Source organism: Salmo salar, chromosome ssa29, assembly GCF_905237065.1.
Source record: "Salmo salar chromosome ssa29, Ssal_v3.1, whole genome shotgun sequence".
NCBI lineage: Eukaryota > Metazoa > Chordata > Actinopteri > Salmoniformes > Salmonidae > Salmo > Salmo salar.
In genome coordinates, this window is record NC_059470.1 from 14522536 (window position 1) to 14535878 (window position 13343).

Genomic DNA, 13343 nt, shown 5'->3' on the forward strand with positions numbered 1-13343 from the left:
AACTTTATTTGTAATTGGCGTGTGAAAATGAATGACAAAATCCGAAGAAAGACAAATCCGTAATGGCCCTGCTGTGCCCAGGATATGCCTATAGGTACCGGTAGGTGCCAATGCTCTGATCCATACAATCTCACTGAGCCACACTGGTACTGTAATCAATGGGCTCCATAATTCCATCTTACATTTCCTTTGGCTTTCCCCAAATCTCAAATCACAGGGAAATAATCATTTGAAATGAACTGTCTTCCTAGTTTTTATCCATGTCACCTGAAACCAAAGCACCCCTTTCGTTTCCTCTTCCGGAATTAACTGACTATTCCATCCTTGATCTTGGAAGCTCATGAATTAGACAAGAACAATGACAGGTGGATAAAGGAGTGGGGGGTGGTACATTTCTACGAGGCGGTGGCCTTGGCCTGACATTACATTCCCTAAGCCCTCCATCAGCTCCCGGGGAACGTCTGTTCCCACGGGGGGCCAGTACGGAGAAAAAAAGAAAAAAAATGAAGAAAAAAAATGTATGAAATGTATGCATTCACTACTGTAAGTCGCTCTGGATAAGAGCGTCTGTTAAATGACTAAAATGTAAAAAATGTAAAATGTCTCTCTGACGTGTAGACCTGAGACCTGTGCCTTGGCTGCTCAGAGGTTGTCACACAGCCAAATGTCTTCAAGCCCCTATCATTTGACATCCTGAGGCGTGATTAAGACAAAGTATTCCTAGATCCCCGGGCCATAAGGGCTACCATGTGTACCAACTACCATCTAATTGCTTTAATTAATTAAATTCATGATTTCCTCTAAATTGAACCAATTCATTACAGGTAGCCGGTCTACGCCCCTTAATGATTTAAACACATCTATGAAGGAGTTATGGAGGACAATAGGTGCCTGGCCCACTCCTGTACTATAAATCTATAAATAGCCCTGAGCAGATATTTACAAAGAGCGGGATGTATAATTCACACGCTGTTCTAACAACTTCAGATGAAGACCATGGTGATGTAAATAAGCCAGAGAGTGTGGCCCGGCCTATTGGTGTTCGGAGCGCTTCTTTTACTGCAGATGTAGTGCTCAGTTGCTCTACCTCTCTTATCTCCCGTTGGACATGAGCAAAGCACTGCATTGGCCTGGAAAATACTCCTATCACTGCCAGTAAACGCCTAGCATAGTCTCCATTTTGACTTTACACCAAACAGTCTCTCCATGTATCCACTTGTTTGCATCTCTGCCTATCAGCCTGAGGAAGATACAACACGTAGATGCAATGTTCTGCTGTCTCTGGGTCTACATGATAAGAATATTGAGGTTGGTGTGTTTGTGCCTGTCATATCACTTAACCCTGAAGATTGGGAGACATTGTCTGCCACTTGGCGTGTGGAGCCTCTTATTCCTCTCCCTGGCAGATTGTCACATGAATTTTAAATGGAGGCTTAATCCACATTTCCCATTCCGACAGGATTGGCTCACGGTGTCCCCAGGCACTGTGCGGTAAGCTTTTGTTTCCGTGGCGAAGCACCTCGCGAGGTGCTCCGTTACATGTCCTGTTGGATTTGAATAATCTGCCATCTCTGAACTCGCTAGATTCATTGCTCAACATTGGGGTTTCGGGTCTGTTTGTATAAGCAGATATTTCACTGCTTTCATCGTTCAAACTAAGCAATGATCTTTTTTGGGGGGGGGCTCATGAGGTTCTTCCCTATTTTAGGTATAAAACCGCATCTAAACAATGTACAATTTGGAACAATGGGAACCACTTAAAGGAACTAACCAGTTGTAGTAATTACTTTGTAAAAGGTCAGATTAGATTTTGGAGCTTTTAAAACCACAGTGTTTTGAAAATGCAACAGTTAATGAAAACACTACAAAGAAAACCTCTGTGTGTGGAAAAGGACCCTCTTCAGTTGTGGCTATGACAATCATGCACAGTTTGACAGACAAATGAATGCAACAGATTCAGTCCATGTTTATAATAAAGCGTAGACTGTGTTCATTAATATAGATGAAGTGACAGAGATGAGAGACAGAGAGAGATAAATGTAGGATATTGCAGATTGTGGTGGGTAAATGCGATAGAGAGAGAGACAGAGACAGATAGAAATAGAGAGAGAGCGAGAGAGAGAGGGCGAGAAAGAGGGAGAGAGAGAGAGAATCAGAGGCAGATTACAGGCAGACATACAGACATCAAAATCAAAATCACATACAGACTGACAGATAGACAGACAGAGACGAGGACAGAGGACTGGGGACAAACAAACAGAGAGAGAGAGAGGCTGAGAAAGAGGCTTACCCAGTGCTGACATCTCTGGTACCCCGGCCATGTAGGGTCCATCCAGAAACTTCGGCTCGTTGTCATTGATGTCCTGGACCTTGACAACAAACTCTGACCTGGGCTCAACAGGGATGTTAGTGAGCCGGTCCACGGCCTGGGCCTGCAGGGTGTAATAGGCCTGCTCCTCCCGGTCCAGACGCTTAGTGGCGTGGATGTCCCCCGTGTTCTCGTCGATGGTGAAGATGGAGGTGGAGCCCTCCCCGGAGAGCACGTACTTCACTTTGCCGTCCCCTTTGTCTACGTCCGAGTGGAGCTGTAATTGGAGACCAGAGATAATGTCAGTCAGTAGAAATGAGATGTTCAAAAGGATTGGTGACTTATAAAAACAAATCCAATGATATACCATTATGATCGATCCATTATGTACCTCTGTTTAATTTCAAATAGGTTCAACGTTTTTCCTGGGCAGAAACATTGTGCTGAATAAACACACACCAAAACAAATAATAAGTGAACAACGTGCACATTGTTTGTAAAACAGGATACCAGAAGTCTCAAAGCTCTGTGAGCATGGCTGTATGCAATATAAATGCTTTCTAACAAGCAGTCTGGTGGGAATATGGAGAGTGTTGCATAGTGTTAGCACAATTCTGTAGGATATGAAGCCCAGACCTGCCCAGGGATTACAGTGTAGTTACATTTGAAGCAGGGTTATTTCCCAAGCACTTCACTTCAAGAAAACAACAACAACTTCATTTGGACCCATAGGGCTCTGGTCAAAAGTAGTGGACAATGTAGGGAATAGGGTGTCATTTAGGATGCAACAAAGGTTTTACAGATCCATGTTGTATCCCAGCGGGCGTCTGGCAGTATCATTTTTGTTTCAAAGTCAATAGGTGTATCAAATGATTGCCTGAATATCGCCGCGGGCTTAATGTATGTTTTATATATCCAATAGAGCCTCAGACGGACACCAAATGTATTTTATTAATGGATTCCATCAGGCTGTTGATGAATGGCATGTCTGGGGCATAATGATGGTATTGGTTGCATGGGCATGCCTCAGCATGCGCCTCTTGACACTCCAATAGGGAAGCCGTTTGTTTATTCACCATCCCCTGCTGTCAGGGGCAAACTTGAGGTAAATTGTCAACTGCAGTGGCGAGTCAACATTTAATCTTGAGCAAGCCATCGACGGCGGTGTGTTCTGGTAAATACCACAGACAGGAAGGACAAAGCTGACAGCCCACAAAGCATGTAACTGAAGGTCAGGGGTCAACTGACTGCAGTATGTAGTCGCTCTCAAAACTGGGTTGTTAGCTTTACGCTTGGCTTTTTTTGCCCAATGGGCTTCAAGTGTTTCACTTTGAATCTATTCAGAAGTGAGTATATTACATAAAATATGTGTGCCACAGTAGGTCCTATTAAAAAGTGTATCCCTGTAGAATACCACTTCCTTCCTTTAATCGAACCTGTTTTTTAACCGTCATTGCTCATTTTCAGGTGTTATTTCAAACTTCTACTGTTATTATGTAGAACTTTAATTGAGCACCATAGTTGCTTCTCTTGCAAAAATGTAAATATCCTCCTATCTTTGCCTCCTTTGAGATGAACAGAACCCAGTATGCTCCACAGCCCAGTACAGCAGTGTAACTTAAAAACACACTGCTGGCAGCGCCACAGCGAGAGTACGATAGGGTGAGCGGAACAGAGCAGAAAAACTCCAGTGAAATCAATGCTGACACTTATCGCCACTTTGTATGCAGACAGTCCTCCTGGGGCAATCACATTTGCTTTGTGTTTACTTGTTTACCTCGGAGCGTTAAAAAGACTGCAATTGGCCAAACTTTAAGAAAAAACAGCGTCACCATGGCCATATCTCACGTGTTATTATACACATTACGATGTATGGCACATTTCCATCACAATCGCTAAGAGGCTGTTTGGTTTTGAATGGTTCTGGTGCTGCTTAATGGAGTTTTAATCTTTGCTGTATTGTTCAGTCACAGTGTGTTAGCACTGTTATTATTACGCTGGCCATGTCTCTTTTCTTCCTCCCTGTTTGACTGACGTACTTTGTAGAAAACGACAAAGACGACTGGAAGCCTTAGAAGAAGAAAATAAGATATATTTTTTTATAAAGAAATAAATGAAATCCCAGATACATGTTTCAAGCTTTGTATTTCCCCCTCTCTCTCAGGAGGAGAGAGAGAGAGTTTTATTCTATTTAACGGACTGTGTACACACAGTTTTGAGTCAGGCGCAAATACAAATTACATACCCAGAAGCACCCTGTGAGCAACACTGGCTCTGGTACACCGAAACAGCCTATTGGCTACTGCTGCTGCTAAGGAGCGCCGCGGTTTGAACAGTTGAGTTTAATGGGGTTTCCACGAGGGCAGTAACATGGTTCACAAATAGGCCAAAATAAAACCTGTAAAGAAACACCATTGGTTGATCTGGCTGTGTTTTATGCTTATGGGCTACTGTAATACACTTATTTATGTTGTGAGGAAGTAAAGAAGGAAGTATATGCTGTAAAAAAAATGCTGCCTTAGTTGTAGGCTACCAAATCAAACTAGGTGCTGAAATGTATCAAAAGTGTATAATTATCAGGGGACAGTCCTTACAACATTGTTTTCTTACATTAGTAGGACTGTACAGTATAAGGAAGATGTTATTAAGTGCAGTATTATGCTCTAGCTTATTTTGTCAATACATTATTGCAACAATAATGCAACTGCTTCTGCCGGTGCAATGCCTAAAACAATATATGAAGCCCAACGGGGGTTTGATTGTGAAGTACAACATGTTATACTACCAAACATAATACTCAGGGTGAAGAAAAACTGTGAAGTGTAAAGGAAAGGGAGAGAGGTCCTTTTGCACCACAAAAGGAGCTAAAAACGCAGGCGAGAGAGCATCAATGCACACTCCAGCTCTTGCTGTGCTGAGCTTTTCATTTATTCACTTCACCCCTGGTTCTGGTGAGTAGCCATGGTGATCCCTGCCTCTGCTCTGAGAAGGCCTCAGTGTGTTCACCCACCACCCTAACACCCCCCCCTCAAATCAGACGGGGGGGGGGTGGAGAGAGACCATGATCCTCTCTAGTTCCCTTTGCCTTTGTTCGGGAGTAGCTATGTAGTTACTATGCCTCTGCTTAGAAGCGCACGCACTCACACCACACGTACACCTGTAAACAAAACACATACATGTTGAAAAACACATAATTACTGCATGAACAATCTCATTACAATCATTTCGCAGCTAACATCTGCTTCATTAGCAGTGTACCTGTATATACAGTAAATATATACACCTAAAGGAAACATTTATATCAGCCAGTGAAGAACTGGTATAGGACGGTAATTAACAAAAACATGTCATGTAAAAGCTAGACTATGCATTCATTTAGGTACCATTCTGGGTCCTTAGACTTGTATGTGTAATGAAGGAGCACTGGGAGCACCAATAAGCTCTGGGAAAAGGGGAGCCGATACTGGAATTAGTGTTTCATTATAATTTCTTATTTACTCTGTAAGTGCCAAATCCTTAGATGTAATTGGAATTCATTTATAGGTACTCATTGCATTGTTTGTTCATTGGATGTGTCTCCAATTAGGTTTAACCATGTTTAAAAAAAAAACAATCTGAAAAGCAACTATCAACCACCCAAAAACCCTAGAAAAAGAAAGCAATCTACCAGGGGTAACAGGTTGCTATAGCATCTTTGAACAACAGCAAGCTCGTGTAAATTGTAACTAAACAGCATGGAGCATACCACGGTGTTGGTGCGACTGTATTTACCAATGACTGTATATACTGCATGAATGGACAAAGCCTTCGATCAAACCATCTATCATGTGACACCATTCATTCCTATGTGAAGACTCAACAGTACATTGAAGCCAAATGAAGTCGGGTAAGTTGGCGTCTCATGGAGACATAACATGAGTAGTTGGCAACTCAATTAATCTTAGAACTTGTTCTGTGTGCGATTTTAAAATAATTGGTTCAAGGGCATATATCTGGTGTATTAGAAGCAATAATTGGTACCATGATTGTCTTCAAAAATGTTTTCTTTACACGAAGATTGACCATGAAGATTGCCATTTTTCCATTCACTATAATGGGGATCCTGTTTTCTGCTAACAATGCCTGCAGTACGACGGTCGGCCTTGAACTTCCGTGGCATCAATCAAATCAAATTGTATCTGTCACATCCTTCGTAAACATCAGGTGTAGACTAACAGTGAAATGCCTACTTATAGGTCTTTTTCCAACAATGCAGAGTTAAAGAAAAAAAATGTAACAAAACATTTCAAAAGTGACAAGAGGAATAAATATACAGTAATGAATTACAATAACAAGTAAAAATACCATGGCTACAGTGCCTTCAGAAAGTATTCACAATCCTTGACTTTTTCCACATGTTGTTGTGTTACAGCCTGAATTTAAAATCAATTAAATTGAGAGGTTTTTGTCACTGGGCTACATACAATACCCCATAATGCCAAAATGAAATTCTGTTTTTTTAAATGATATGCTGAAATGTCTTGAGCCAATAAGTATTCAACCCCTTCGTTATGTCAAGCCTAAATAAGTTCAGGAGTAAACATTTTCATAACAACTCACATAATTAGTGGACTCACTATGTGTGCAATAATAATGGTTAACATGATTGATTTGTGAATGACTACCTCATCTCTGTACCCCAGACGTACAATTATCTGTAAAGTCCCTCAGTCGAGGAAGTGAATTTCAGACACAGATTCAACATCGAAGACCAGGGAGGTTTTCCAATGCCTCGCAAAGAAGGGCACCTATTGGTAGATGGGTAAAAATGTTAAAAGCAGACATTGAATATCCCTTCAAGCATGGTGAAGTTACTAATTACACTTTGGATGGTGTATCAATACACCCAGTCACAATAAAGTGACAGGGGTCCTTCCTAACTCAGTTGCCGGAGAGGAAGGAAACCAGTCAGGGAATTCACCATGAGGCCAACGGTGAAATTAAAACAGTTACAGAGTTTAATGGCTGTGATAGGAGAAAACTGAAGATGGATCAACCACATTGTAGGTACTTCACAATACTAACCTAATTGAAAGATTAAAAAGAAGGAAGCCTGTACAGAATAAAAATATTCCAAAAATGTGGAAAGCAATTCACTTTTTGTCCTGAATGGACAAAAAGTGAATTGCTTGGGGCAAATACAAAAAAAAAAAAAAGTGGAAAGTGTTATGCTTGGGGCAAATACAAAAGAACACATTATTTTGTACCACTCTCAATATTATCAAGCATAGCGGTGGCATGCTTGTAATCTTTAAGGACTGAAGCTAAGCACAGGCAAAGCCCATAGGAAAACCTGGTACAGTCTGCTTTCCACCAGAAAATGGGAGATGAATTTACCTTTCAGCAAGACAATAACATAAAACACAAGGCCAAATCTACACTGGAGTTGTTTACCAAGAAGATAGTGAATGTTCCTGAGTGGTTGGTTACAGTTTTGACTTAAATCTATTTGAAAATCTATGGCAAGACCTGAAAATGTTTGTCTAGTAATAATCAACAATCAATTTGATAGAGCTTGAAGAATTTTGAAAAGAATAACGGGCAAATGTGCACAATCCAGGTGTGGAAAGCTCTTAGAGAATTACCCAGAAAGACTGACAGATGAAGTCGCTGCCAAAGGTACATCTAGAAACTATTGACTCAGGGGTGTGAATAATTAGGTACAGTTGAAGCCGGAAGTTTACATAAACCTTAGCCAAATACATTTAAACTCAGGTTTTCACAATTCCTGACATTTAATCCAAGTAAAGATTCCCTGTCTTAGGTCAGTTAAGATCACCACTTAATTTTAAGAATGTGAAATGTCTGAATAAAAGTGGAGAGAATGATTTATTTCAGCTTTTATTTATTTCATCACATTCCTAGTGGGTCAGAAGATTATATACACTCAATTAGTATTTGTAGCATTGCCTTTAAATTGTTTAACTTGGGTCAAACGTTTCGGGTAGCCTTCCACAAGCTTCCCACAATAAGTTGGGTGAATTTTGGCCCATTCCTCCTGACAGAGCTGGTGTAACTGAGTCAGGTTTGCAGGGCTCCTTGCTCGCACACGCTTTTTCAGTTCTGCCCACAAATGTTCTATAGGATTGAGGTCAGGGCTTTCTGATGGCCACTCCAATACCTTGACTTTGTTGTCCTTAAGCCATTTTGCCACAACTTTGGAAGTATGCTTGGGGTCATTGTCCATTTTTAACTTCCTGACGGACGTCTTGAGATGCTGCTTCAATATAGCCACATAATTTTGCTTCCTCATGATGCCATCTATTTTGTGAAGTGCACCAGTCCCTCCTGCAGCAAAGCACCCCCACAACATGATGCTGCCACCCCCGTGCTTCACGGTTGGGATGGTTTTCTTCGGTTTGCAAGCCTCCCCCTTTTTCCTCCAAACATAACAATGGTCATTATGGCCAAACAGTTCTATCTTTGTTTCATCAGACCAGAGACAATTTCTCCAGAAAGTACGATCTTTGTCCCCACGTGCAGTTGCAAACCGTAGTCTGGCTTTTTTATGGCGGTTTTGGAGCAGTGGCTTCTTCCTTGCTGAGCGGCCTTTCAGGTTATGTCAATATAGGACTTGTTTTACTGTGGATACAGATACTTTTGTACCTGTTTCCTCCAGCATCTTCACAAGGTCCTTTGCTGTTGTTCTGGGATTGATTTGCACTTTTCGCACCAAAGCACGTTCATCTATAGGAGACAGAACGCGTCTCATTCCTGAGCGGAATGACAGCTGCGCGGTCCCATGGTGTTTATACTTGTGTACTATTGTTTGTACATTTGTGGAGAGGTTGAAAATGAGTTTTAATAACTCCAACCTAAGTGTATGTAAACTTCCAACTTCAACTGTAAATAAGATACACTACATGACCAAAAGTATATGGACACCTGCTCGTCGAACATTCATTCCAAAATCATAGGCATTAATATGGAGTTGGTCACCCCTTTGCTGCTATAACAGTCTCCACTCTTCTGGGAAGGCTTTGCACTAGATGTCGGAACATTGCTGCGGTGACTTGCTTCTATGCAGCCACAAGTGCATTAGTGAGGTCAGGCACTGATGTTGGGTGATTAGGCCTGGCTCGCAGTCGTCGTTCCAATTCCTCCCAAAGGTGTTCGATGGGGTTGAGGTCAGGGCTCTGTGCTGGCCAGTCAAGTTTTTCCACACCGATCTCAACAAACCATTTCTGTATGGACCTCGCTTTGTGCACAGGAGCATTGTCATGCTGAAACAGGAAAGGGCATTCCCAAAATTGTTCCCACAAAGTTGGAAGCACAGAATCATCTGGAATGTCATTGTATGCTGTAGCATTAAGCTTTCCCTTCACTGGAACTAAGGGGCCGAGCCTGAACCATGAAAAACAGCCCCAGACCATTATTCCTCCACCAGCAAACTTTACAGTTGGCACTATGCATTGGGGATGGTATCATTCTCCAGGCATCCTCCAAACCAAGATTTGTCCTTTGGACTGCCAGATGGTGAAGCGTGATTCATCACGCCAGAGAATGCAATTTTTACTCGCAACGTGCTTCAGCACTTGGATGTTGCATTCTGTGAGCTTGTGTGGCCTACCACTTCGCGGCTGACCCATTGTTGCTCCTAGACATTTCAACTTCACAATGACAGCACTTGCAGTTGACCGGGACAGCTCTTACGGGGCAGAAATTTGACGAACTGACTTCTTGAAAAGGTGGCTTCTATGACATTTACATTTACGTAATTTAGCAGACGATGACGGTGCCACATTGAAAGTCACTGAGCTCTTCTTTAAAGCTATTACACTGCCAATGTTTGTCAATGGAGATTGCAGGGCTGTGTACTCGATTTTATACACCTGTCAGCAACGGATGTGGCTGAAATAGCGAAATCCACTAATTAGAAGGGGTTTCCACATACTTTTGTATATATCGTGTATTTCTGTAAATGTGCTAACATTTTTTAAAACATGTTTTTACTTTGTCATTTTGAGGTATTGTGTGTAGATGGGTGATAAAAATAAAGTTTGATCCATTTTGAATTCAGGTTGTAACAAAACAAAATGTGAAATAAGTCAATGGGTAAGAATACTTTCTGAAGGCACTGTATATACAGGGAGTACCAGTATTGAGTCATTGTGCAGGGGTAAGAGGTAATTGAGGTAGATGTACACTACCGGTCAAATGTTTTAGAACACCTACTCACTCAAGAGTTTTTCTTTATTTTCACTATTATTCCAGAATGCAAATAACAGTAAAGACATCAAAACTATGAAATAACACATAATGAGATTCTTCAAATAGCCACCCTTTGCCTCGACGACAGCTCTGCACACTCTTGGCATTCTCTCAACCAGATTCACCTGGAATGCTTTTCTAACAGTCTTGAAGGAGTTCACACATATGCTGAGCACTTGTTGACTGCTTTTCCTTCACTCTGTGGTCCGACTCATCAAAAAGCATCTCAGGTTGGTTGAGGTCGGGGTCATCTGATGCAGCACTCCATCACTCTCCTTCTTGGTAAAATAGCCCTTACACAGCCTGCAGGTGTGTTGGGTTATTGTCTTGTTGAAAAACAAATGATAGTCCCACTAAGCGCAAACCAGATGGGATGGTGTATCGCTGCAGAATGCTGTGGTAGCCATGCTGATTAAGTGTGCCTTGAATTCTAAATAAATCACATACAGTGTCACCAGCAAAGCACCCCCACACCATAACACCTCCTCCTCCATGCTTTATGGTGGGAACCACACATGCAGAGATCATCCATTTACCCACACCGCGTCTCACAAAGACACGGCGGTTGGAACCAAAAATCTCCAATTTGGACTCCAGACCGAAGGACAAATTTCCACCGGTATAATGTCCATTGCTCATGTTTCTTGGCCCAAGCAAGTCTCTTATTCTTATTGGTGTCATTTAGTAGTGGTTTCTTTGCAGCAATTCGACCATGAAGGCCTGATTCACACAGTCTCCTCTGAACAGTTGATGTTGAGGTTTCTGTTACTTGAACTCTGTGAAGCATTTATTTGGGCTGCAATTTCTGAGGCTGGTAACTCCAATGAACTTATCCTCTGCAGCAGAGTCTGGGTCTTCTATTCCTGTGGCGGTCCTCATGAGAGCCAGTTTCATCATAGCGCTTGATGGTTTTTGCGACTGCACTTGAAGAAATGTTCAAAGTTCTTGAAATGTTCCGTATTTACTGACCTTCATGTCTTAAAGTAATGGTGGACTGTTGTTTCTCTTTGCTTATTTGAGCTCTTCTTGCCATAATATGGACTTGGTCTTTTACCAAATAGGGCTATCTTCTGTATACCCCCCTACCTTGTCACAACACAACTGATTGGCTCAAACGCATTAAGAAGGAAATAAATTCCGCAAATGAACTTCTAACAAGGCACACCTGTTAATTGAAATGCATTACAGGTTACTACCTCATGAAGCTGGTTGAGAGAATGCCAAGATTGTGTAAATCTGTCATCAAGGCAAAGGGTGGCTATCTGAAGAATCTCAAATATAAAATACATTTTGATTTGTTTAACACTTTTTTGGTTACTACATGATTCCATACAGTATGTGTTATTTCATAGTTTTGACGTTTTCACTGTTATTCTACAATTTAGAAAATAGTAAAAATCAAGAAAAAATGTGTAGGTGTTCTAAAACTTTGACCGGTAGTGTACATATACTGTAGCTATAGGGGTGACTAGGCAACAGGATAGATAATAGACAGTAGCAGCAGCGTGTGGTGTGTGTGAGTGTGTATGTGCGTGTTTGGGTGTCAGTGTAAGTATGTGTGAGTGTGTGGGTAGAGTCCAGTGTGTGTGCATGGAGCAAGCGCAAGATAGTGCAAAAATAAGGTCAATGCAGGTAGTCTGGGTAGACATTTTATTAGCTATTTAGCAGTCTTGTTTAGCAGTGTTATGGCTTGGGGGTAGAAGATGTTCAGGGTCCTGTTGGTTCCAGACCTGGTGCAGTGGTACAGCTTGCCATGCGGTAGCAGAGAGAACAGTCTATGGCTTGGGTGACTGGAATCTTTGACTATTTCTTTTGCCTTCCTTTGACACCGCCTGGTATAGAGGTCCTTGATGGCGGTCGGGTGCCTTGCAACAATTGTGCAGCTGTGGAACCTTTTCAGGATCTGAGGGCCCATGCCAAATGTTTTCAGCCTCCTTAGGGGGAAGAGGAGCTGTCATGCCCTCTTCACAACTGTGTGGGCATGTGTGGATCATGTTAATTCCTCATTGATGTGGACACCGAGGAACATAAAGCTCTCGACGCACTCCACTACGGCCCCAACAATGTGGATGGGGGTGTGCTCGCCCCTTTGTCTCCTGTAGTCCACGATCAGCTCCTTTGTCTTGCTGATGTTAAGGTTGTTGTACTGGCACCACACTGCCAGGTCTCTGAACTCTTCCCTATAGGCTGTCTCATTGTTGTCAGTGATCTGTCCTACAATCATTGTGTCGTCAACAGATTTGATGATGGTGTTGGAGTCATGCTCAGCCATGCAGTCGTGGATGAACAAGGAGTAGAGTAGAGGACTAAGCACACACCCCTAAGAGGCCTCCGTGTTGATGGTCAGTGTGGGCGGATGTGTTGTTGCCTACCCTCATGGCTTGGGGGCGTCTCATCAAGAAGTCCAGGAAATCCAGGATACAGTTGCAGAGGGAGGTGTTCAGTCCTGAGCTTGGTGATGAGCTTGGATGGGACTATGGTGTTGAATGCTGATCTGTAGTCAATGAACAGCATTATTACATAGGTATTCCTTTTGTCCAGGTGGGTGAGGGCAGTGTGGAGTGCAATAGAGATTTCATCATCTGTGATTCTGTTGGGGCGGTTTGCGAATTGAAGTGGATCCAGGGTGTCTGTGTTGATGTGATCCATGACCAGCCTTTCAAAGCATTTCATGGTTATAGATGTGACAGTTACAGGGCGATAGTCATTTAGGCAGGTTATCTTGGAGTTCTTGGGCACGGGGACTATAGTGGTCTGCTTGAAACAAGTTTGTATTACAGACCGG

General features: G+C 42.3%; 1 protein-coding gene across 2 annotated transcripts in view; it reads right to left on the bottom strand.

The window, feature by feature from the left end:
• LOC106590196 (cadherin-7) overlaps positions 1-13343 on the bottom strand; it is a 120851-nt gene that overhangs the window by 67576 nt on the left and 39932 nt on the right. For both annotated transcript variants that reach the window (XM_014180938.2, XM_014180939.2), the window contains exon 3: positions 2291-2585. In XM_014180938.2, the coding sequence (XP_014036413.1) occupies positions 2291-2585 (295 nt within the window). The remainder of the gene's footprint in view (positions 1-2290; positions 2586-13343) is intronic.